General features: G+C 49.3%; 1 protein-coding gene across 1 annotated transcript in view; it reads left to right on the top strand.

Moving 5' to 3' along the window:
* Positions 1-3,219: 3,219 nt before the first annotated feature.
* PTPN4 (protein tyrosine phosphatase non-receptor type 4) overlaps positions 3,220-27,771 on the top strand; it is a 69,881-nt gene continuing 45,329 nt past the window's right edge. The window contains exons 1-8 of the mRNA XM_073545323.1: positions 3,220-7,036; positions 20,517-20,671; positions 24,307-24,414; positions 24,512-24,554; positions 24,879-24,957; positions 25,393-25,437; positions 25,668-25,720; positions 26,473-26,593. Of these exons, the coding sequence (XP_073401424.1) occupies positions 20,534-20,671; positions 24,307-24,414; positions 24,512-24,554; positions 24,879-24,957; positions 25,393-25,437; positions 25,668-25,720; positions 26,473-26,593 (587 nt within the window). The 5' untranslated portion in view covers positions 3,220-7,036; positions 20,517-20,533. The remainder of the gene's footprint in view (positions 7,037-20,516; positions 20,672-24,306; positions 24,415-24,511; positions 24,555-24,878; positions 24,958-25,392; positions 25,438-25,667; positions 25,721-26,472; positions 26,594-27,771) is intronic.

The raw sequence follows: 27,771 nt of genomic DNA, 5'->3' as shown, positions 1-27,771 counted from the left end.
GTTCTCACTAGTATTATTATCACTAGTATGGTTACTATGGTTACCGTTCTCACTAGTATTATTATCACTAGTATGGTTACTATGGTTACTGTTCTCACTAGTATTATTATCACTAGTATGGTTACTATGGTTACCGTTCTCACTAGTATTATTATCACTAGTATGGCTACTATGGTTACCGTTCTCACTAGTATTATTATCACTAGTATGGTTACTATGGTTACCGTTCTCACTAGTATTATTATCACTAGTATGGCTACTATGGTTACTGTTCTCACTAGTATTATTATCACTAGTATGGCTACTATGGTTACCGTTCTCACTAGTATTATTATCACTAGTATGGCTACTATGGTTACCGTTCTCACTAGTATTATTATCACTAGTATGGCTACTATGGTTACCGTTCTCACTAGTATTATTATCACTAGTATGGTTACTATGGTTACCGTTCTCACTAGTATTATTATCACTAGTATGGCTACTATGGTTACCGTTCTCACTAGTATTATTATCACTAGTATGGTTACTATGGTTACCGTTCTCACTAGTATTATTATCACTAGTATGGCTACTATGGTTACTGTTCTCACTAGTATTATTATCACTAGTATGGTTACTATGGTTACCGTTCTCACTAGTATTATTATCACTAGTATGGCTACTATGGTTACTGTTCTCACTAGTATTATTATCACTAGTATGGTTACTATGGTTACCGCTCTCACTAGTATTATTATCACTAGTATGGTTACTATGGTTACCGTTCTCACTAGTATTATTATCACTAGTATGGTTACTATGGTTACCGCTCTCACTAGTATTATTATCACTAGTATGGTTACTGTGGTTACCGTTATCACTAGTATTATTATCACTAGTATGGTTACTATGGTTACCGTTATCACTAGTATTATTATCACTAGTATTATTATCACTAGTATGGTTACTATGGTTACTGTTCTCACTAGTATTATTATCACTAGTATGGTTACTATGGTTACTGTTCTCACTAGTATTATTATCACTAGTATGGTTACTATGGTTACCGTTCTCACTAGTATTATTATCACTAGTATGGTTACTATGGTTACCGTTCTCACTAGTATTATTATCACTAGTATGGTTACTATGGTTACCGTTATCACTAGTATTATTATCACTAGTATTATTATCACTAGTATGGTTACTATGGTTACCGTTCTCACTAGTATTATTATCACTAGTATGGTTACTATGGTTACTGTTCTCACTAGTATTATTATCACTAGTATGGTTACTATGGTTACTGTTCTCACTAGTATTATTATCACTAGTATGGTTACTATGGTTACTGTTCTCACTAATATTATTATCACTAGTATGGTTACTATGGTTACTGTTCTCACTAGTATTATTATCACTAGTATGGTTACTATGGTTACTGTTCTCACTAGTATTATTATCACTAGTATGGTTACTATGGTTACCGTTCTCACTAGTATTATTATCACTAGAATGGTTACTATGGTTACTGTTCTCACTCGTATTATTATCACTAGTATGGTTACTATGGTTACTGTTCTCACTAGTATTATTATCACTAGTATGGTTACTATGGTTACCGTTCTCACTAGTATTATTATCACTAGTATGGTTACTATGGTTACTGTTCTCACTAGTATTATTATCACTAGTATGGTTACCGTTCTCACTAGTATTATTATCACTAGTATGGTTACTATGGTTACCGTTCTCACTAGTATTATTATCACTAGTATGGTTACTATGGTTACCGTTCTCACTAGTATTATTATCACTAGTATGGTTACTATGGTTACTGTTCTCACTAGTATTATTATCACTAGTATGGTTACTATGGTTACCGTTCTCACTAGTATTATTATCACTAGTATGGTTACTATGGTTACTGTTCTCACTAGTATTATTATCACTAGTATGGTTACTATGGTTACTGTTCTCACTAGTATTATTATCACTAGTATGGTTACTATGGTTACTGTTCTCACTAGTATTATTATCACTAGTATGGTTACTATGGTTACTGTTCTCACTAGTATTATTATCACTAGTATGGTTACTATGGTTACCGTTCTCACTAGTATTATTATCACTAGTATGGTTACTATGGTTACTGTTCTCACTAGTATTATTATCACTAGTATGGTTACTATGGTTACCGTTCTCACTAGTATTATTATCACTAGTATGGTTACTATGGTTACTGTTCTCACTAGTATTATTATCACTAGTATGGTTACTATGGTTACTGTTCTCACTAGTATTATTATCACTAGTATGGTTACTATGGTTACCGTTCTCACTAGTATTATTATCACTAGTATGGTTACTATGGTTACTGTTCTCACTAGTATTATTATCACTAGTATGGTTACTATGGTTACCGTTCTCACTAGTATTATTATCACTAGTATGGTTACTATGGTTACTGTTCTCACTAGTATTATTATCACTAGTATGGTTACTATGGTTACTGTTCTCACTAGTATTATTATCACTAGTATGGTTACTATGGTTACTGTTCTCACTAGTATTATTATCAGTAGTATGGTTACTATGGTTACCGTTCTCACTAGTATTATTATCACTAGTATGGTTACTATGGTTACTGTTCTCACTAGTATTATTATCACTAGTATGGTTACTATGGTTACTGTTCTCACTAGTATTATTATCACTAGTATGGTTACTATGGTTACTGTTCTCACTAGTATTATTATCACTAGTATGGTTACTATGGTTACTGTTCTCACTAGTATTATTATCACTAGTATGGTTACTATGGTTACCGTTCTCACTAGTATTATTATCACTAGTATGGTTACTATGGTTACTGTTCTCACTAGTATTATTATCAGTAGTATGGTTACTATGGTTACTGTTCTCACTAGTATTATTATCACTAGTATGGTTACTATGGTTACCGTTCTCACTAGTATTATTATCACTAGTATGGTTACTATGGTTACCGTTCTCACTAGTATTATTATCACTAGTATGGTTACTATGGTTACCGCTCTCACTAGTATTATTCTTGTTACTGTCTCCTCTCTCCGCACTCTCCGCCGCCTCCTCCGGGTGTCGCTGTCTCCGGCTCTCAGTATGTGCCGGGTCGGGCTCCGGTACCGTCGTTCTCTTCCTCGTCCATTCACCGTCCAGCAGCAGCCGGCAGCGCACGGGTTACAGCGGTGACGTCACCGCCGCGGCCGCTTCTCGCGAGAACGGGCGGTGAGTGCGCAGCTGCCGTTGCTATGCTGCGGCCTGAGAGCGGGAGGGGGCAGCAGTGACACCGAGGCCGGAGCCCAAACATCCCGGCCCGGGGCCCAGGAGAGCCCGACGCTGCCGGAACCTGCTGTATACTGCGAGGCCTGACGTCACTGACCGTGTAAACTGCCGCCTGGAGGCTCGGAGGCGTCCGCTGTCACCTGTAGAGACCCGGATACAGGGGCCCCCGGGACCTGAAGAGAGACCCGGATACAGGGGCCCCCGGGACCTGCAGAGAGACCCGGATACAGGGGCCCCCGGGACCTGAAGAGAGACCCGGATACAGGGGCCCCCGGGACCTGAAGAGAGACCCGTATACAGGGGCCCCCGGGACCTGCAGAGAGACCCGGATACACGGGCCCCCGGGACCTGAAGAGAGACCCGGATACAGGGGCCCCCGGGACCTGAAGAGAGACCCGGATACAGGGGCCCCCGGGACCTGAAGAGAGACCCGGATACAGGGGCCCCCGCGACCTGAAGAGAGACCCGGATACAGGGGCCCCCCGGGACCTGAATAGAGACCCGGATACAGGGGCCCCCGGGACCTGAAGAGAGACCCGGATATACAGGGGCCCCCGCGACCTGAAGAGAGACCCGGATACAGGGGCCCCCGCGACCTGAAGAGAGACCCGGATACAGGGGCCCCCGGGACCTGAAGAGAGACCCGGATATACAGGGGCCCCCGCGACCTGAAGACTGAAGAGAGACCCGGATATACAGGGGCCCCCGGGACCTGAAGAGAGACCCGGATATACAGGGGCCCCCGGGACCTGAAGAGAGACCCGGATATACAGGGGCCCCCGGGACCTGAAGAGAGACCCGGATATACAGGGGCCCCCGGGACCTGAAGAGAGACCCGGATATACAGGGGCCCCCGGGACCTGAAGAGAGACCCGGATATACAGGGGCCCCCGGGACCTGAAGAGAGACCCGGATATACAGGGGCCCCCGGGACCTGAAGAGAGACCCGGATACAGGGGCCCCCGGGACCTGAAGAGAGACCCGGATACAGGGGCTCCCAGGGCCTGCAGAGAGAAGCGGATACAGGGGCTCCCGGGACCTGCAGAGAGACCCGGATACAGGGACCCCCGGGACCTGCAGAGAGACCCGGATACAGGTGCCCCCACGACCTGAAGAGAGACCCGGATACAGGGACCCCGGGACCTGCAGAGAGACCCGGATACAGGGGCCCCCGGGACCTGTAGAGACCCGGATACAGGGGCCCCCGGGACCTGTAGAGACCCGAATACAGGGGCCCCCGGGACCTGTAGAGACCCGAATACAGGGGCCCCCGGGACCTGTAGAGACCCGGATACAGGGGCCCCCGGGACCTGTAGAGACCCGGATACAGGGTCCCCCGGGACCTGAAGAGAGACCCGGATATACAGGGGCCCCCGCGACCTGAAGAGAGACCCGGATACAGGGACCCCCGCGACCTGAAGAGAGACCCGGATACAGGGACCCCCGCGACCTGAAGAGAGACCCGGATACAGGGACCCCCGCGACCTGAAGAGAGACCCGGATACAGGGACCCCCAGGACCTGAAGAGAGACCTGGATACAGGGGCTCCCGGGAGCTGAAGAGAGACCCGGATACACAACCCCCACCCACAGATAGGGTCACCAGGATAAAGGGACCCTGCAGCCGTCACCTATAGATCTGCCACTGCCTGGATAGACATAGACTTATATCATCACTTTTAGAGACCTGGATACAAGGACCCTGCAGCCGTCACCTACATAGAGGCCGGGATACACCAAACCCTGTACCGGTCACCTATAGAATCACCCAGATACACCAGACCCCGCCGTGGTCACCTATAGAATCACCTGGATACACCGGACCCCACAGCCGTCACTTGGCACTGGTAGATCTCCTGCACCTCCAGTTACTGGACTGCAGCCGTGAGCTGTTGTACATTATAGACCCTCCCGTCACCTATAGAGTGACTCAGAGATACAAACGACTGCAACCGTGTGCGCTGGAAATGTATACAGTCACCTCTACATTGACCACCTATAAGGGGTCGTATACAGTCACTTCTACATAGATTGCTTATAAGGTGACTTGCATACACCAAGACCCCTGCATCATTGGGTGGGAGCCTATAAACAGACCCTTCAGGTACCTATAGTGTGACCTAGCTACAGCGAGACCTCCATCCTGTGCCTCCTGCTTCTGGAATATACAGACCTGGACTCCTATAGAGCCACAGAATTCACCTGCTGCCACCTGGATATACTTCAACTGGAGCCTACAGAATTCCTTTGTCACCAATGGATATAACGCTCACCTTGTAGGATATATACAGACCCCCTTCCTACACAATTCACCCCTTATTGCTTGTAGACCCTGGAGCCTATAGAGCTGGTCACCTATAGTTCTGCTGACGTCTGGATATACAGAAACACCTGCAACCCTCTATTGGAGCCTATCGATATACCCAAACCTGTACCTATGGCTGCTGGGATATATGGACCCCGTCACCTATAGACCATCACTGCCATCAACTGGAGTGTATGGAGTCTGTCACCTATAGATCCATACTGCTCCCACTTGAATGTACAGAGACGCCTGTATCCATCTGAAGTATAAACACACTCAACCCCCACCTATAAGGTGATCTGGATATACAGAAACCTATAGATCTACCCCATTCTGTGCAAACTGCTGCTGGAATATACCAACCTGGTTACCTATAGATTCACCTGCTGCCACCTGGATATACATCAACTGGAGCCTTTATAGTCCCTGTGTCACCAATGCATATACTCCTTGCATTTTAGGAGATATATAAACCCCTCTGCACATTTCACCCCCCATTGAAGCTTATAGAAGCCACTACCCTTCACCTATACTCCATTCGGGACCTTCTATATTTTCCCACATCTAGGCCCCTTCTTGACCACCTATGGATCATTATCCCTGTCATGTCTGTGGGGGTATATAAACCTGTAGTGTGATATACACAGACACAGCTGACATCCAGCTCTACCCCCTTACCTGCCATCAATCACCTAGACATTGCCACCATTTATTACCTACATATCTCCTATCTACACATATATATATATATACATATGTAGTTATGTTACTGTCACATATAGATTGTTTCCATCCACTGGGATTTTTAGCCGTCACCTATATGTCTGCCTAGCAAAGACACGCCACCTATATATCTCTAAGCTGTGAGTGTCCTGTAGATCTGGTACATTGTCCTCTCTTTCAAGATTTGTGGTCTTTTATACATCTATATAATTAACCCTACAGTCTCCCTCCATCCTTTGCTTTGTGATACTATAGATACATAGTACTTTCAGGTGTGATACCTATAGGTACATTGCCCTCTTAGGTGTGATATTATAGATACATAGTAATTTTTTTTACCTGATACCTATAGATATAGAGTACTGGTTGGTCTGATACTATAGATACATTGTAGCGGCCTCTTCCACCTATAGCTCTTCACCTCTGTACTGTTGGTCAGCTGACTCCCTGCCATCCCCTATAGATCTCTGCACCCCCAGGGACGCACATCTCTCACCCCCTCTCTGTAGAGCGGCCTCCCCTCCCTGCACTCTCTTCCATGATCGTCTCTGACAGTATGAGGCTCCATCTGCCGAGACTGCTGTCTCCTCCGAGACCCCAGTGTGACTGAGGTCCAAGAGCAAGACCCCCACCTCCGACACTGGAGCAGCTGGGAGACCCATTTCCTCACCACAAAACTGCAGAACGTGGCTCTTATATGAAGGTAAAGTGTGTGCAGGAATGAAAGTATGTGCCCCTCCCCCCACCTTGCATGCATTCCCCTTGTGGATCCTTCTCCCCCCTTCTAATATTATCCGGGGGTCTTAAATCATCTGTAGGGGTTCCTTGTGAAGTTTCCAGCATTTGTGCGGCTACCTGTATTTTTCTGCAATGCTCGGTGGAGTTTATGGGGGGTCCGTGGCTATAGGTGACGTCACTGTATATCCACAGCTCTCTGGTCACAGCGGGATCCTTCCCTTTGTCATAGGAAGCTGCGGATGAACAACGTATTTGCTGTGCAGCACAAATTTCTTGCTTTCTGTGATCCGTGACTGTACATGGCGAGCAGCCCATGACCCCCACGGACAATCCCCCCATTATACCCTGCGCGCAGCAGCTGCCACCCTTCACCTGATTACCATGCATCACTCCCTCTATGCAGTGCTCTGAACACTGTGGCTCTCCAGCTGCCAGAGCATGCTGGGAGTTGTAGTTTGCTTAAATCCACAGGTTGTGGAGCTCAGCTTGATCCAGCATGGCCGCTGTTATTCTCCTGCAGCAATGGAATCCTGACATCCTCTGTGCTGCTGAAAAAGACTAATTTACATAATCATGGACCCCTCGGGGCAAGCAGAGACAGGGCTCAGGTACGCAGACTGAAGGCAGAGACAGGGTTCGGGTACGCAGACTGAAGGCAGAGACAGGGTTCAGGTGCGCCGACTGAAGGGAGAGACAGGGCTCGGGTATGCCGACTGAAGGCAGAGACGGCTCAGGTATGCCGACTGAAGGCAGAGACAGGGCTCGGGTACGCAGACTGGCACGTGACTCGGGTACGCAGGCTGGCACGTGACTCGGGTACGCCGACTGCAGGCAGAGATAAGGCTCGGGTCCGCCGACTGCAGGCAGAAACAGGGCTCGGGCACGCCGACTGCAGGCGGGGACGCGGCTCGGGCACGCCGACTGCAGGCGGGGACGCGGCTCGGGCACGCCGACTGCAGGCGGGGACGCGGCTCGGGCACGCAGACTGCAGGCACCTGGGCTTTAGCAGACGAGGATGGTCAGGCCCTTTGGGTACGTTCCCACGGTCAGTAAACGCTGCGAGTTGGATGCTCCGTACATCCGCATCGTCCGGATGTTACAGCACAGTGGATGGGATTTCATAAATGCTCACTATGCGCACACCAGCGCCCGCGGCTTCCCTGTGGAGACGGACATGAGGCGCGTATTTCCAGACTGCAGCATGTCTATTTATTTTGCGGAAACTCTCCATCTCTGCAAGATAAATATCACCAGTGCAATGTATTGGATGCGATGATTCCGCACGGCTCAATGAACACATGCGGAATCACCTGCGTTCAAAAGCCAGCAGCGCTGTGGACATGTGTTGCCTTCAAAGCGCTGCCGGTAACTGACCATGTGGACGCAGCCTTACACCCGTTTGTTACTCCTTATCCCATTTCATTCAGATTACTGTAGATTTTAGGATCCGGTTGGATTAGTCTAGAGATTATTTCACATTCTGTGGGGAAGCATTGATCTGGAGGATTCTGCCTCTGCAGTTGTAACAAATGCTCAGCTGTGAAAACTATCGGCGCTTGTTCACACAGAACAAATTTGCAGCAGAATTTCTTTTATGTTGCGCTGTGGATTTACTGCAGATATTCACAGCGACATTTCTCCCATTTACGACTGCGGAAACTACATCAATGTCTGCATGAGGAAATGCGGCTATTGAAATTCTGCAGCACATGCGTCCTTGTTTTGGGGCGCGTTCGCACAGATCTGGGCAGGTATTCCGCATGTTACATACACATCCAACAGTGGTGGATTGATGGAAATCGCAGGATAGAGACGTCACTGATCTGCAAATCAAATATATAAAGCTCAATGTGTGTGTATGTGTCCGGGATTGGCATCCGCACCGTCGCAGCTACAATTCACCAAATTCACCAAACAATTATGCCCCTATCTACATAATGGGGAAAAAGTGTGTATTAAGCCCCGCCCCTCATGATGTCATAATGGTTGCCATGGCGACGCTGATGTCATCATAGGTTGCAAGCCCCGCCGCCCATGTCATAATGGTTGACTATGGGATGGAGGATGTGTGATGGGTATATGGGCACTGGACTATGGGATGGAGGATATGTATGACGGGTATATGGGCACGGGACTATGGGATGGAGGATGTGTGATGGGTATATGGGCACTGGACTATGGGATGGAGGATGTGTGATGGGTATATGGGCACTGGACTATGGGATGGAGGATGTGTGATGGGTATATGGGCACGGGACTATGGGATGGAGGATGTGTGATGGGTATATGGGCACGGGACTATGGGATGGAGGATGTGTGATGGGTATATGGGCACTGGACTATGGGATGGAGGATGTGTGATGGGTATATGGGCACGGGACTATGGGATGGAGGATGTGTGATGGGTATATGGGCACTGGACTATAGGATGGAGGATGTATGATGGGTATATGGGCACGGGCCTATGGGATGGAGGATGTGTGATGGGTATATGGGCACTGGACTATGGGATGGAGGATGTGTGATGGGTATATGGGCACTGGACTATGGGATGGCGGATATGTATGATGGGTATATGGGCACGGGACTATGGGATGGAGGATGTGTGATGGGTATATGGGCACTGGACTATGGGATGGAGGATGTGTGATGGGTATATGGGCACTGGACTATGGGATGGAGGATGTGTGATGGGTATATGGGCACTGGACTATGGGATGGAGGATGTGTGATGGGTATATGGGCACTGGACTATGGGATGGAGGATGTGTGATGGGTATATGGGCACTGGACTATGGGATGGAGGATGTGTGATGGGTATATGGGCACGGGACTATGGGATGGAGGATATGTATGATGGGTATATGGGCATGGGACTATGAGATGGAGGATGTGTGATGGGTATATGGGCACTGGAATATGGGATGGAGGATGTGTGATAGGTATATGGGCACTGGACTATGGGATGGAGGATATGTATGATGGGTATATGGGCACGGGCCTATGGGATGGAGGATGTGTGATGGGTATATGGGCACTGGACTATGGGATGGAGGATGTGTGATGGGTATATGGGCACGGGACTATGGGATGGCGGATATGTGTGATGGGTATATGGGCACGGGCCTATGGGATGGAGGATGTGTGATGGGTATATGGGCACGGGACTATGGGATCGTGGATATGTATGATGGGTATATGGGCACGGGCCTATGGGATGGAGGATAATTATAATTTGTTATAACTAACCACAGTTAATTACTATGCCCGGGCAGCGCCGGGCTCTTCAGCTAGTTATGAATAAAATGGAAGCAAAATTTTCAGATCTGGATTATTCATTATCAAGTCGGAACAACAAGCAGAAATCCCGGCACGCTGAATGTACAAATCATCAGGATCCACTGCAGGCTGCTCCTGTGTAATCACCAACCAATGATGTGCTCGATGGAGACATGTCCAGAGATGCCGCCGGCAGCTCCTGTGTAATCACCGACCAATGACATCCCTGATGTACTCGATGGAGAGAAGTCCGGAGACGCTGCGGCCATTAGAGCGGGTTCAGGCCACGCGGGCGAGGAGCGTACAGCCTGGGGGTGTCATGTGAAAAATCAACTCCTGGGACACTTTGGAGAAATGGCCGCACCACTTGGTCCACGATTGATCTATGTATGCTTCAGTTGAAATTCCACGTCACACACCGAGACTAAGGCGACACAACCAACGGGGCGTCTGCACGATATCGGGCTACAAACCGGACGTATGGCTGCAGGTGTCCACTGGCCTCAAACCACCGATCTTAAAGGCGATCATGATGCAGAGCAAGACTGCAATGGACGGTGGAATGGAGGCCTGTCCTCTTCTGCGATGATTCCCACTTTTGTCTTGGATGCAATGATAGCGGGAGATTGGGCTAGAAGACCACGAGGGCAACACCATGAAAAGGCCTTCACGAGGGAACATCACATCGGTTTTACTCCTGGGATTATGCTGTGGGGGGGCATAATGTGCGGTAGCCAGACCCCTCTAGTCTACATTCTAGGTCCACTTATAGCTCGGTGTTACATTGATTTGGTGGTGAAACCAGTGGTGCGGCGGTTTCTCCAAAGTGTCCCCATACAGCATGTTGCCGGTGCTACTTTAATTGGCCTGCACCTGCTCCCGTGTCAGCAGCGTCTCCGGACTTGACTCCATCAAGCACATTGGGGATGTCATTGGTAGATGATTACACAGGAGCTGTCGGCAGGGTCTGTGGACTTGTCTCCATATATCATGTCAGGGGTGTCATTGGTCTGTGAGTACACAGGAGCTGCCAGCAGCGGATTTTGATTTACCCAAGTGCATTCAGTGGCATAACCTTCCTCGGTCGACCATTAATGACCTCAATGACAGTATCCGAGGCCGGAGGATCCGGGATTTCTGCACGAGGCTCAGACCCGGACTGCAGAATCCAGAGGTTTCGAACGTGATTTCCATTTCTCCTTGACTTTTGATTTCCCCCGTTCCTTGAGGTGTGTATTTCTGCAGGGGGCGAATCCTTGGGAAGCATCTTCATCAGTGCAAGCTGGAAATCGGCAGAAATCCAATCCTGAATATTTGACTTCTGTGCAAAATAGTTTTTTTTTTTTTTTCCTCCTTCACGTGGACACGGCCTCAGATCTGTACATGGTCTCAGCCTCTGGATGTTTCTCTCTTCTGACAGCAACCAGAGATCTTGAAAATAGAAATTAAATACTAAGGCCAAGCAATAAGGGAAATGAATCTTGACGTCAGATTAGTCCGCGATATTTCACTTTTGCAGAATAAATCCGATTATTCCTGGCAGCGACAGACTGGACGACTGCAGGGGGCACCGCGATCAGATCTAGTACAGATCCAATAGATCATCCTGACGTTTGCAGCTCATTTCAGCCTTGGGGGGCGTGCAGGAGCCTTCATGGTGGAGCCCCGGGGAGCAGCAGACGGAGGATCTCCGCAGCATCACCAGCCGCACTCGTGTCACCGGAGACGCGTGTTGTCCTCAGAAATATGCGCACTATATCTAATGATCGGCTTCCCAGAGCTCCCAGTAACTTGTTTCGGAAGTGTTTAGTGTAGAAATGGCCGCCCTCGGGTGATTTCCCCCCCCCCCCCCCCCCCTCCAACTCCCTAATCCCTTTTCCACTGTTTTAATTATTTGTAATGTGGGAAGTGAAGCGGACGTAACCCAGCGGGTGCCGGAGATGTGCACCCATCAGCCACAATATTAAAGCCACCAACTACACATGAAAAACCGTCACTGTCTTGTTATAGTGGCACCAGCAGTCTGAACAGTGAGAGAGAATGGGCAAATGTAAGGATGTGCAGGCCGGAGTGTGACATGTAGATGGCCGGGTCATTTCCAAAGCAGATGGTCTTACCGGTTCCCGGTATATGGCCGGTCTCACTAGTATATGGCCATCTTGCTTGGTTTTGTCTTGTGGGGTGTTCCAGGTATATGACGGGTCTTGTAGGAGTGTTCCCGTTATACGGATGGTCTTGCAGGGTGTTCCTGGTTTATAATGAGCTTGGGGGGGGTTTCTGGTGTATGACGGTCTTGAAGGATGTTCCCGGGATACGGAGTGTCTCGGGGGGGTGTTTCTTGTGTATGACGGTCTGGGGGGGTATTCCCAGTATATGACCTGTCTTGCGGGGTGTTCTTGGAGTGTGACAGTCTTGGGGGATGTTCCCAGTATATGACCTGTCTCGCGGGGTGTTCTTTGAGTATGACAGTCTTGGGGGATGTTCCCAGTATATGACCTGTCTCGGGGGGGTGTTCTTGGTGTATGACTTCCTTAGGGGTTGTTTCCAGTATATGGCCAGTCTCTGGGGTGTTCGCGGTATGCTTACGGTCTATGGGGGTGTTCCCGGTATATGTCAGTACCTATGCAAAGAATCACCGTTATGATACAGAGGCACCAAAACCTGCACAGCATCGCAGCTGGCTGCGTATGTGACTCTGTCCCCAGAGATCGGGATGCGCCATTTACCTGTGGATTCTGCGGTGTGACGGGCGATGTTCTGCGGCATGGTCTCCCGGTGGCCACTCTTACAGTATATTATTGGCCCTATTGTTGTCACGTATGTGCGGGGCTGATACATGTCCCTCCAGGAGCTCTTTCTATAGGTGATGGCGGTTTTTACGTGTGGCGTCTTTCCTCTGGGACGATGGACGGGTTGAATCCTTCATGTCTCGTTTGTTCCGTTGTTGAATATGAACCTTTCCGGATTATTTTCGATTCCCCATTCACGTTCCTCTACATCTTTCCCATTTCATGGAGAAATCTTTGGTTACACATGGACCAGAACTCTCTGCATGTGACTATCCGGAGCCGCAGAACACTGCTCTGCTTTGTGCCGCGGGCCGCAGCTACCGGCGTTTTCTTCGCAGCTGAGGAGGCAGAATTCAGGGGAAGGGATGATCTGGGTATCAGTCATTCAGCCTCTACACTTCCCACCAGGCGATTGTTCTGATCGTCCCCCGGAGAGTCCAGTGTTTGTAGCTTTTGTTCCCACTTTGCCCAGTTTGTGGTTTTGTTTTTTCCCTTTTTCTCTCCAGGAGCTGTAACTTTTATTTCTTCTTTCATCTCCTGAGACACGAGGGCTCGTTATTTGTGGGCCGAGGTGTAGCTTTAAAGAACACCATTTGTTTTACGGTACATTCTCTCTGGATGTGGCAGTGCAGCTCATTGCCATCGTCTGGTGAGACAAGCCGGTGATCGTCTGGTGAGACGAGCCGGGGATCTGATTCTTCGTGCAGTACCTTTGTGGTGATTCCAAACTTATTTCATTTATTTTCTTAGATATAATGCAATGACCCATCGCTCCCCTGCTTTTACAGTAAAGAATCTTCTTTCATACTTCCTGGCTATATAGGAATCACTGGACGTCTCTCTCTCCCCATAGTTGTTCTTTCCCTCTCCAGCTCCAATACCTATCGGCTTCCAGGTGCACTCCTGGCGTGTCGCCGCTTCTTGACCGTCCCAGGCTTCTTTCCACTGTGTTTCTGCATTAATTGGTTTCTTATTGTTAATCGCCGCATAATTTCTACACCACCTTGCGGTCATTAAAGGGATTTTGTCAGCATTAAACTATTGAAAGGGCTAAATGCACATGTTAAGGACAAGTCCAGCGATTCCTTTACACGACTGGCCCATTCATCCGTTACTGAGAAATCGGGGTTTGAATTGATATGCAAATGAAACTGAAAAGTTATTGTAGATCTGAAGCCTCCGTCACACCAGCTCTGTTCCACCTCCAGCCTTTGCCTGACGCCACATCGTATAGAGACCGTCAGGCAGGAGGAGGCTGTGCTGGGCGGGGAATAGAGCTGGAGTGACAGAGGCTTCAAATCTACCGTAGCTCTTCAGCCTCTTCTGCATATCAATTCAAACTCTGATTTCTCAGTAATGGAGGCGCAGTCCAGCCATGTAAAGGTATCGCTGGACTTGTCTTTGATCATTCTGGATTTCGCAGTCCAGTTTTTCCATTCTACACTTGGCTCCCGCCGGTTACACCGCCCCGGCTCTGCTATATCCTTTACCCGACTAGAACAGATGTAAAGTCCTGTGCGTGTTTGCCCCTTCTGACATTTCCGGAGATATCGTGGCCTTTTCTGCAGCTGCCTGGCATTGACCTCTCCATCACTGCACAGTAATGCTGACCGCGGGGCAGGAGACATCCGGCCCTAGATGAGAGCGGCAATCGGCTCTAATGTGGCCACGGGTATCGGAATGGCTACGGCGTTTTATTCCTGAGGTAGCTGAGTAGCAGAGACCACCGCTGCAGTGTGTGCACAGGGGGCTTCACTGCGCTTACTGCATTGTGCCCCAGAAGCTGCACCTCTTGCAAAGCGAAATTCTAAGGATTATCCCGCATTTACGGATGTTGGCGGAGATTGTATAATGGCCACTTTTTGCCCCTCTGCACCCATAGGTACAGCCCATGGCCCTGAGCCAGTTACTGTGCCCCTCACTCCGGGGGTCTTGCATTCTCTGCATGGTGCATTCAGAGTTAACTAGTCTTAAAGTGACAGCACATTCTGTAGAAGCAGCAGGAGGTGGTGTGACTGCAGAGGATACTTGTAGTTTCTAAGGTAACCTGCGGCTCAGGGATGTCAGCGACTGTGACTCCCATTCTCCGTGATGTGACTACAACCTTGTAATGTGCAGTGGCTGCCGGCAGCGTGTCAGCGTCTGTCCCTGGGAAGGTCGCTGCTTGTCTCCAGAAGATGTGCAAAATGACATGATTTTTTGCAAGGTGTGACCCCAGCAGCACTTTATGGGGCTCGTGACCTACCGCCTCTGTTATTTTGGGGTTTTGGAGACCCCTTGAAGCGGGGGTCATTAATACAAATCATCAAGAAATGGAGACCTGTCTCTTATTCTAGATTTGTGCTTCATCTGAACTCTAGAAAACCTTTATTGTGGCGTTCACTGGTGACGAGAATGGGGTCAGAACGGTGCACGATACCCCAGCGTGGAGAGTGCTGGCGAGGTGCGCGTCCCTTGCAGTCTGCGGTGCGGTCACCCACGCAGTATGACGTCACCACTCTGCTCGGTGAATTTGTCACATGAATGAAGCCATCAGGCCTTTGTGCTTTTACTCGGAGCTGAAATCTAGGTCAGTGGGTTATCCGGGCAGCGGCGTCGGCTGTGGACATCTGCCATACACAGGGGAGAGGGACAGCCGTGCGGAGACTGCCGGGGTGGTCCTACGAGGATCTACTGCACAATTCCCCGGGTGGATTTATCTGCTCAGATATCAGGAACACGACGTGCAGAAATGCAGCGGCCAGAGGAGGCGTTGCGGCTCCCGTCACCATTGATGCTGTCCAGAATTTAGGAAGATGAAAAATCCGAATCCAAGGGAGCGAGTAACTGTGCGCCCGGAGCCGGGCACCGCGCCACGTGTATCAGCCATTCGGCAGTGGTGTCCAGATGACACATTTGCTTTTCTGGACATTTTACACCTTTTCTTCTCTGGGGACTTGTTGCTTTGTGATTACAAGTTTCATAATTTGAGGACTCAGGAGGAAATGATTCTTATCAAAATTATAGAAACATCCTTGTGTCGTGGTCTGTTCGGCCGGGAGGCGACCGACGTCTTGTACGGAGCCGTCACCGCGATGGATGGAGGTCGGGTCATTATTAGGATTTCTGCCACCTGTTTTGCAGACAAAGCCCTGATTAATAATTGTGCTTATACCTCGTAATTACCCCATCTAACGAGCTTTCCTTCATTAGCCGTCAATGTGATGCAGCCCAGATTGTCGCCATACCCTTCAGTGCCCAGGAGCGGTGGGCAGCACGGGCCATGGTTGTGGTGGTCCTCCATAGACGTGGTGATGTAGACATTAATGCAGGTGCAGCAGGCATCCTAATTATATATTAGGAAGCAGAGTGTTAGTCTGATTATTGGGGGTGATCCCTGGATCGCGGGGGCCTCTGCGCTGGTGTTGTACAGCGGCCCCCTTCTGCTTCTCTCCTGACCCGGCTGAGTAGAGATCCCCTCGTTCTGTACATCGCACTGAGACATCCTGCATGTCGGTGATGTTAGTAATCAGAATCCCCTTTATGCAGTCGTTATTTTTGGGTGGCGTCCGCCATATTTCTGCGGCAGCTGTGGGGCTGGACGGCTCCAGTAATCACATCCCCAATCTCATCACTCCTCCATTCTGCCTATCAGTCATCTGGAGATTTGACTCCTCGATCCAGGAGATTGGTGTCAGGCCACCGGCTCATCATCGTGTCTAACTTCCCACTGGCTCTGATTTGGGGCTGTGCTGCCGTCTTCCCCCGAAGTGGTGCTGCGATATTTCTGCCGGGTATTGGGAACCCTCTCCACCTTCACGGTCCCTAAATCCAATGCATAAATCTGTATCATCAGCTTGTGCACGCGTCCAGTGGAGAAGCCGGATTCTGGATGTTGGTTTCTGTGATCTTCACTGACAATAAGGCCAGGACTTCTGCCTGTCATCGGTACAAGGCCTGTAGGGTGACAGCCCCAATGGGCACTGTAATGGTGACCCCTCGTCTAGCTAAACATGCCAGGAAAGTATTCACAACTCTGAACTTGGCAAAAAAAAGTGGATCCAACCCTTGAAATAACGGTGAGCGGACTTTGAAGGAATTCACTTAGTGATATCAAAGCTTTTTCCTGCAGTGTAAAGAATGGAGGTTTGCCATCATTTTGTGTGAGCCGTACGTTTAGTACTGCAGATATTGTCTGCAGGTCACAGCTGTGATGAGCACTGTACATGACGGGTGTTATAAGTGGTGGAGACGTTTCATAACTTTCTGTCCTCTCGGTGCAGACAGTGTGGACTTCCCCGCACGGAGGAAGCTGTTCAGCTTCACTTATCCTCCCTGACCGCAGTGCGAGCGATGAGATAAGGCCGCGGCGGGCGGCGCCTCCGTCATGTTGTTTTGGCTGCAGCATTGCGAGCTTGTACTACCACCTTCTGGGATCTGCGGGCCCCGTAGTGCAAACCCCACATGTAACATGAAATGGGGCCCAGAGTAAGTACAAGTGCTTGGCCCTGTCTGATACATCGGCGATCCACCGCATACATCGACTATTTGCCGGATACATCGCCCATTCATCACATAGATCTCCCATCCGCCGGATACATCGCCCATCTGCCAGATACATCGGCGATCCGTCACATACATCGCCCGTCCGCTGGATACGTCGCCCATCGGCCGGATACGTCGCCCATCGGCCGGATACGTCGCCCATCGGCCGGATACGTCGACCATCCGCCAGATCATGAGAACACCCCTTATAATGTAATCTAATGACATGAAACTAACCAGGGTCAACATGCGAAGTGTGGACTGAGCTGACTGGGTGCAGCGCATCGGGGCCGACTGCAGACCTGTTCACACCATGTAACCCTCCACCTGTGCAGACACATGAGAGATAGATCATCACTAGCATCTAATAAATATAAGACCGTGGTGATCGGCGTCTAAGTCACCGCCACTTGGGGTCTTCTGGAGGGGCTCCGTGTTGTATCAGATAGGGCCCCTGGGATTCTCCTGGGACAGCACGGCTCCACACACCAGTGATGGAAGGATCAGTGACGTTTACGCCACACCTAGAGACATTTACAGTAAAGGGTTATTTCCAGCAACGAATATCATCTGTCCCCAGGAAAGGTGACCACTTTCTCATCAGTGGGGGTCCGACCACAGGGTTAGTGAGGGCAGGGCTCTGACTTCCGACTCTACTCATTTTCTACAGCTCTGTCCTCTGGATTGGTGGTGGTCCCAAGGCTTGGACCCCACCAATCCCCAAATTTTTGCCTCTATTGTGGATAGGAGATTATGGACAGTGTTCAGAATCGCCGTTTAATGCTCTTATTTTGGGTTTTACGCTCTTTTCCCTTAATTAGTGATGCATCCTGAGCCAATGCCATTAACTTGTTGCATATACAGTTAGGTCCATATATATTTGGACAGAGACAACATTTTTCTAATTTTGGTTCTAGCCATTAACACAATGAATTTTAAACAAAACAATTCAGATGCAGTTGAAGTTCAGACTTTCAGCTTTCATTTGAGGGTGTCCACATTAAAATTGGATGAAGGGTTTAGGAGTTTCAGCTCCTTAACATGTGCCACCCTGTTTATAAAGGGACCAAAAGTAATTGGACAGATTAAATAATTGTAAATAAAATGTTCATTTCTAGTACTTGGTTGAAAACCCTTTGTTGGCAATGGCTGCCTGAAGTCTTGGACTCATGGACATCACCAGACGCTGTGTTTCCTGCTTTTTGATGCTCTGCCAGGCCTTCACTGCGGTGGTTTGTGTTGCTGTTTGTTTGTGGGCCTTTCTGTCTGAAGTTTAGTCTTTAACAAGTGAAATGCATTCTCAATTGTGTTGAGATCAGGTGACTGACTTGGCCATTCAAGAATATTCCACTCCTTTGATTTAATAAACTCCTGGGTTGCTTTGGCTTTATGTTTTGGGTCATTGTCCATCTGTAGTATGAAACGACGACCAATCAGTGTGCCTGCATTTGGCTGGATCTGAGCACACAGTATGGCTCTGAATACCTCAGAATTCATTCGGCTGCTTCTGTCCCGTGTCACATCATCAATAAACACTAGTGACCCAGTGCCACTGGCAGCCATGCATGCCCAAGCCATCACACCGCCTCCGCCGTGTGTTACAGATGATCTGGTATGCTTTGGATCATGAGCTGTACCACGCCTTCGCCATACTTTTCTCTTTCCATCATTCTGGTAGAGGTTGATCTTGGTTTCATCTGTCCATAGAATGTTCTTCCAGAACTGTGCTGGCTTTTTTAGATGTTTTTTAGCAAAGTCCAGTCTAGCCCTTTGACTCTTGATGCTTATGAGTGGCTTGCACCGTGCAGTGACCCCTCTGTATTTACTTTCATGCAGTCTTCTCTTTATGGTAGATTTGGATATTGATACGCCTGCCTCCTGGAGAGTGTTGGTCACTTGGTTGGCTGTTGTGAAGGGGTTTCTCTTCACCATGGAGACTATTCTGCGATCATCCACCACTGTTGTCTTCTGTGGGCGCCCAGGTCTTTTTGCATTGATGAGTTCACCAGTGCTTTCTTTCTTTCTCAGGATGCACCAAACTGTAGATTTTGCCACTCCTAGTGTTGTAGCAATTTCTCGGATGGGTTTTTTTATGATTTTGCAGCTTAAGGATGGCTTGTTTGACCTGCATGGAGAGCTCCTTTGACCGCATGTTTCCTTCATAGCAAAACCTTCCAAATGCAAGCACCACACCTCAAATCAACTCCAGGCCTTTTATCTGCTTAATTGAGAATGACATAACGAAGGGATTGCCCACACCTGTCCATGAAATAGCCTTGGAGTCAATTGTCCAATTACTTTTGGTCCCTTTATAAACAGGGTGGCCCATGATAAGGAGCTGAAACTCCTAAACCCTTCATCCAATGTTAATGTGGACACCCTCAAATGAAAGCTGAAAGTCTGAACTTCAACTGCATCTGAATTGTTTTGTTTAAAATTCATTGTGGTAATGTCTAGAACCAAAATTAGAAAAATGTTGCCTCTGTCCAAATATATATGGACCCAACTGTATACGAGTCTGTAGGTAATCCTGGGGGGTGCAACATGAGGGACGCGGGGTAATCGTAATTCAGGACTCCAGTCTTGTGCATTAATCTTGCGTTTTGCTGCTTTAGTAGTTTTCTGTGTAGCAGTGATGTTAGAATAAAATTTGCTCTTTTGATTTGGTTGCATCCTGCGGGCGTGTGACCGGGGTCCCGTGGCCGTGTGACCAGCGGCTCCATCTCCCATTTCCCTGCGTGTGGCCGACTCGTGTGCTTTTATCCTGCCACCACTTTGCTTTTCTTGCCTTGCAGTGAATCGTGATGCACAGTGGTGGTGACCCCACGCGTTGTCTTCTCCTTCTCTCCCCAGACTTTGTGTGGACAGTAATGAGCGCACGTTTCCGATTGCCTGCCGGCAGAACCTACAATGTACGAGCATCGGAGCAGGCGCGAGACAGACAGAGCACAGAGGTGGTGTGCAATATCCTGCTGCTGGATAACAGTGTGCAAGCTTTCCGTGTAAATGTAAGTAATCCGCTTTGTGTGCCGCGCCGTCCTCGCGTATCGGCAGCCGGACACCACCCGTCTGCGCCATCCTGGACGGTTATCTGCTGAGCTGTAGGATGAAACCTCTGCTGCTTTCTGAGGGATTCATCCTCACTGGCTCCATTTTTTTGTGTTGAATCATAAAGTCATGGCCGGCGAACTTCTCCGCTATAACTTAGGCTACTTTCTGGCATTTGCTTATCAGAGTTAGTAGTAATGCGGCCTCGATGTGGGCCAGTGGGGCTTTATCATCCTGCTGCTCTTTTCTTCTTTCTGATTTTAAAAAGAAATGTTTCATAAATGCTTCAATGAGATTCCCATATTAACCCTCTCCTGACGGGGCTAATTGTGTGTTTTGCACTATACTTTTTCCCTTTTCATCTTCAGAGAGCCATAAAGTTGTAACCATATGTGGGCATTCACTTTACTGTTCACATCGCCATACATGGGCATTCACTGTACCGTGCACATCGCCATACGTGGGCATTCACTGTACCGTGCACATCGCCATACGTGGGCATTCACTGTACCGTGCACATCGCCATACGTGGGCATTCACTGTACCGTGCACATCGCCATACGTGGGCATTCACTGTACCGTGCACATCGCCATACGTGGGCATTCACTGTACCGTGAACATCGCCATACGTGGGCATTCACTGTACCGTGCACATCACCATACGTTGGGCATTCACTATACGGTGCACATTGCCATACGTTGGGCATTCACTATATGGTGCACATTGCCATACTGTGGTCATTCACTATACCGTGCACATCGCCATACGTTGGGCATTCACTGTACCGTGCACATCGCCATACGTGGGCATTCACTGTACCGTGCACATCGCCATACATGGGCATTCACTGTACAGTGCACATCGCCATACGTGGGCATTCACTGTACCGTGCACATCGCCATACGTGGGCATTCACTGTACGGTGCACATCGCCATACGTGGGCATTCACTTTGCCGTGCACATTGCCATACGTGGGCATTCACTGTACCGTGCACATCGCCACACCTGGGCATTCACTGTACCGTGCACATCGCCATACGTGGGCATTCACTTTGCCGTGCACATTGCCATACATGGGCATTCACTATACTGTGCACATCGCAACACGTGGGCATTCACTTTACCGTGCACATCGCCATACGTGGGCATTCATTGTACCGTGCACATCGCCATACGTTGGGCATTCACTATACGGTGCACATTGCCATACGTTGGGCATTCACTATATGGTGCACATTGCCATACTGTGGTCATTCACTATACCGTGTACATCGCCATACGTTGGGCATTCACTGTACCGTGCACATCGCCATACGTGGGCATTCACTGTACCGTGCACATCGCCATACGTGGGCATTCACTGTACGGTGCACATCGCCATACGTGGGCATTCACTGTACGGTGCACATCGCCATACGTGGGCATTCACTGTACCATGCACATCGCCATACGTGGGCATTCACTGTACGGTGCACATCGCCATACGTGGGCATTCACTGTACGGTGCACATCGCCATACGTGGGCATTCACTGTACGGTGCACATCGCCATACGTGGGCATTCACTGTACCGTGCACATCGCCATACGTGGGCATTCACTGTACGGTGCACATCGCCATACGTGGGCATTCACTGTACGGTGCACATCGCCATACGTGGGCATTCACTGTACGGTGCACATCGCCATACGTGGGCATTCACTGTACGGTGCACATCGCCATACGTGGGCATTCACTGTACGGTGCACATCGCCATACGTGGGCATTCACTGTACGGTGCACATCGCCATACGTGGGCATTCACTGTACCGTGCACATCGCCATACGTTTGCATTCACTGTACCGTGCACATTGCCATATGTGGGCATTCACTGTACCGTGCACATCGCCATACGTGGGCATTCACTGTACCGTGCACATCGCCATACGTTGGACATTCACTATACCGTGCACATCGCCATACGTGGGCATTCACTGTACCGTGCACATCGCCATACGTGGGCATTCACTGTACCGTGCACATCGCCATACGTGGGCATTCACTGTACCGTGCACATCGCCATACGTGGGCATTCACTGTACCGTGCACATCGCCATACGTGGGCATTCACTGTACCGTGCACATCGCCATACGTTGGACATTCACTATACCGTGCACATCGCCATACGTGGGCATTCACTGTACCGTGCACATCGCTATACGTGGGCATTCACTGTACCGTGCACATCGCCATACGTGGGCATTCACTGTACCGTGCACATCGCCATACGTTGGACATTCACTATAGCGTGCACATCGCCATACGTGGGCATTCACTGGGTGGTGGGTGGTGTAAAAAAACACTGAGAAAACGCAGGTATCACTTTTTGCTGCGTTTTTGGTGCCAAAACCTAATGAAGTAGAATCAGATTTTTATTATGCACTAAACTTTATCAGCGAGCACAAGAGACAAACGTCCTGCCCTGACACAAGCGCAACACAAATTCAGCAAAACTTGCTTTTTGCAGCAAGTTTCTTACTGCCTAGAGAGCAGGTTTTGCCTGCGGATAAAAATGCAACGTGTGAACATAGCCTGACTGTGTCTGTAGGACACCATTGACATCCAGTGCAGTTGGAGTAGGCCCGAGACGGGCGAGAAGACCCCAGGGGCCCGACCACCACCAGTATAAGACTGACACCCATATTAAAGCGAACCTGTCAGCAGTTTCGGCCGCTATAAGATGCGGTCGCCGCCTTTCGGCGCTTATCTACACCATTCTATAATGCCGTATATCTGCCCCCTGTCTGACCTGCAAGATAAGAAGGGAGGGACCTAGTAAGGAGGAGCTTCAGGGAAGAGAAGCTCAGTAGGGATGAAAGAACCTCAGTAGGGAGGGTCCTCGGTAGGGAAGGGAGGGGCTTAGTAGGGAGGAGCTTCAGGGAAGAGAAGCTCAGTAGGGAGGGGCCTCAGTAGGGAAGGTAGGGGCTTGACAAGGAGGGGTCTCACTAGGGAGGGGCTTTGTAGGGAGGGGAATGGGCCTTAGTAGGGAAGGGGATCGGCCTTGATAGTGAGAGGAGGGGCTTAGTAAGGAGGGGGTAGGCCTCAGTAGGGAGAGGGATATGTTTTAGTAGGGAAGGGGTTGGGCCTAAATAGTGAGGGGCTTAGTAAGGAGGAGCCTCAGGGAGGAAAGGGGCTTAGTAAGGAGGGGGGGCCTCCGTAGGGAGTGGGATGGGCCTCAGGGTGAGGGAAATGCCTTTGTAGGGAGGGAGGTGGGCCTAAGTAGGGAGTGGCTTAGTAAGAATGAAGCACCTCAGGGAGGTTGGGCCTTAGTAGGAAGTAGGAGGGGCTTGGTTGTTGCACTTACTGACCCCCATGAATGGCTTGTGATAATCCCGGGCAGCCGTACTCACCTTTGGCTACCGGACCCCTGCCCGGGTTGCTGGTGTATAGTGCAGGCCGGCGTCTGTCTGGGTTCTCCCTCTCTTGTCCTTTGGCCAGATTCTGCCTCCTAAAGATGGTATATCTGTCTCTTCTACAGCCTTGGGGGGTCGGGCTGCAGTAATCCATGTGTGGAGCTTGCCATGGATTTGTGGCCTTGTGTGTATCTTTCAGAAGCACGACCATGGACAAGCTCTGCTAGATTCGGTCTTCAGGTTCCTGGATCTGACAGAGAGAGACTACTTCGGACTGCAGCTGTCCGACGACTTCTGCGACAACCCGGTAAGGCTTCTAAGGTAACGCCAGGGCGGCGGGCCATCACACCGTCCTGGGGTCCCGTCTCCCTGATTGCTCTTTTTGTTCCTTTTCTTGTGCACAGAGGTGGCTGGACCCGAATAAACCCGTCAGGAAACAGCTGAAAAGTGAGTCCAGAGATTGCTCCAATAAAGTTCCTTTTCTGCTATTGCTGTCAGTGAATAGAACCATTATTGACATTGAGATCATCGTGCCAAGGTGATGAACGTGGCACAATTACATCTAGTGTCAGCACAGCGGACGCTCTCCTGTCCTGCCATTACTGACCCATAGACAGAACAGAAGACGATGATTTCCAATGACAATGAGATATGTGCTGTACTGTGTCTGTCTGATAATGCAGGGTGCAATGTGCGCTCAGATCCCGGCATCACGAGGGGTCTCCGTCTCTCCTGATTTGCTGAGTGCTCACCCATGTCTCCTCCTTGCAGGGGGATCTCCGCACAGCCTGAGCTTCAGAGTCAAGTTTTTTGTGTCTGATCCCAACAAGTTACAGGAGGAGTACACAAGGTAAGGGATCATTCCCGAGGGATCATTTACTCCTACTACAAGTAAGAATCTAAGAAAAAAAGAAAAGTTCTGCAACTTTCTAATATATCTGCGCTTCACTTCCACAACAAGATCTCTGCTTGCTGTTTTCGAATGAAAGCTCGGCCTGATAATGTCCAATGGGCCCAGTGCAATGAATCCACCTCCGCTGTGCCGATCCCTGCAGCCTCTGCGTCCATTCACCAACAGCAAGCCCTGATCTACAAAATAGGAATTGTTAACTTTTCCTTAGAATTAAGATTTATTGGCATTCACTTTCACCAACACCCATTATAGGGTGGGAGCTGAATGGGGCCACAATGCAGCGGCGTCGGGTGGCAGGCGGCATTTATCTGAAAAATTCGATAGAAAAACAAATGAGCGATTCGTGCGTCATCCACGTCTCTCCTCTTCCAGGTATCAGTACTTCCTGCAGATAAAACAGGATATTCTGACCGGGAGGTAAGTGACTGGGGGTCTTCTATATTCTCACCAGCCCTTGTATCAGTAGTATCATCATAGCAGTGGCAGGTAACGCCGGCAGAACTGTCGCTGCAGCCCCTGGATGTGACTGGAGTACAGGACATGATGCCAGTGATGTGGATGCAGAGTATCAGTGGACTTGCCATCATTGATCCTTCCTGTGCTGTGATACATGCAGAGATTGTTATTAATGACTTCTGGTCTTTCAGGCTGCCCTGCCCGTACAATACTGCCGCCCTGCTGGCTTCTTATGCAGTGCAGTGTAAGTATTACTGCCAGATTCACCTTTGGGAGTGGTCTTAAAGGGGGTGTCCAGACAACAAAATAAACAGGAATGTGCTTTAAACAGTAACTTATGTATCGTCTTAATATAGTTCATATATGACAGGTGCTCGGAGAGGTATCTGTCACTGGCTCCAGCAGAGCCGCTCACTGTCTAGTGCTCTGCCCTGTGATGCACATAAACCATGCTGTGCAAGAAGAGGACTGAGCCAGCCCCCTTCTGGGTCACATCCAGACACACCGAGGCTTGGGCAGTCCCCGCACACAGCTGTGCCGGAAGAGGACCGAGCCAGCCCCCTTCTGGGTCACATCCAGACACACCGAGGCCTGGCCAGTCCCCGCACACAGCTGTGCCGGAAGAGGACCGAGCCAGCCCCCTTCTGGGTCACATCCAGACACACCGAGGCCTGGCCAGTCCCCGCACACAGCTGTGCCAGAAGAGGACCGAGCCAGCCCCCTTCTGTGTCACATCCAGACACACCGAGGCCTGGCCGGTCCCCGAACAGCACCCTTGATGTAGCCACACCAGGAACGCCGATGACAAAGGCGCAGAGGAGAAGCCTGGACCTGAGCGGAGCCTGATGATCAGATACCTGTCTAAATAAATCTCCAGTATTAATTATATTATAAAGCTCATCTATGTATATTTGTGGCACAACAGCCCCGTTAATTATCTGCCATATTCTCTGTGTTGTTCTCATTTGATTAATGCCATTTTCTCTCGCTGAAAAGCTGAAATTGGAGACTACAGTCATTCCGAGCATCTGCCGGGATACCTTGTCGACTTCTCCTTCGTTCCCAGCCAACCTCTGGACTTTGAGAAGGAAATTGCTAAACTGCATCAGCAACACAGGTGAGACGTTTCTCTCCCGGGCTCGGCGCGTCCCCTTCTCACATTCTCCGGCCCTTGGTTATTAGAGGAGTTTCCCTGATGCTGTAGACATGGAATCTCCTCCATGTGTCGTCACAAGAAGTTGTCAGATTTCATATGTGAAGTGAAATCTCTGAATCACTGAACTGCTCCACATGCGGGGTCCGTAACATCCGACTCCACAGCCCCGATAGTAATCCAATTCCGAGAACAACACTGCTCTCGATGGGGCAGATTAATTACAGATTTTCACTACTGAGGCTAGGTTCACACGTAGCGGAACTCTCGCGGAAATTACCGCGAGAATTCCGAATTCCATTCCGCGGGAAAATCGCATTTTAAATTAACATTTTGCAAGCGTATTAGCTTGCAGAATTGCTAGCGTTTTTCAAGCGATCTGTATCATCGCTTGGAGAATTGATTGACATAGTGTTTGACGAGTGTGACCAACTTTTTACTACTGATGCTGCCTATGCGGCATCAATAGTAAAAGATAGGATGTAAAAAATAATAATAAAAAAAAAAATATTGTTGTTCTCACCTTCCGACGTCCCCGCGCAGCCTTCCCGCCTCTCTCCCACGCTCCCGATCCCAGTAATCCTTTGCGAGAATTACCGCGATGACGTCCGTTCTCGCGCGAATGACCACGAGACTTCGCGATCCCGCGAGAACGGACGTCATCGCTCGCAAAGGATTACTGGGACCGGGAGCGTGGAGAGAGGCGGGAAGGCTGCGCGGGGACGTTGGAAGGTGAGAATAACAATATTTTTTTATTTTAAATTCTATTTTTTACAGGGATATGGTACCCAAAGCCCGGAGGACAGTCTCCTCTCCTCCGGATCGTGGGTACCATCCGCAAATGTTCTGCTTACTTTTCGCATGGTGTGCACAGCCACATGCGGAAAGTAAGCAGAACAATGCATTCCTATGGGTGCGGGATCGCCGCGATTCCGCTAAATTAATGAGCATGCTGCGTTTTTTACCGCAAAGCGATTCCGCCGCAGTAAAAACCGCAGCATTAGCACAGCATTGCAGAATCCCATAGGAATGCATGGGATGCTTATTTTTTGCGTTTTCGGCTTTTCGCTGCAAAATTGCGCGGTTAAAACCGCCCCGAAAACGTGAAAAAATGCCACGTGTGAACATAGCCTTACGGGTAA

The sequence above is a fragment of the Dendrobates tinctorius genome, unplaced genomic scaffold (genome assembly GCF_039654945.1).
Source record: "Dendrobates tinctorius isolate UK_male_01 unplaced genomic scaffold, ASM3965494v1 ptg000143l, whole genome shotgun sequence".
Lineage (NCBI taxonomy): Eukaryota > Metazoa > Chordata > Amphibia > Anura > Dendrobatidae > Dendrobates > Dendrobates tinctorius.
Note: the sequence above shows the minus strand (reverse complement) of the source record. Positions and strands in the feature narration are given on the sequence as shown.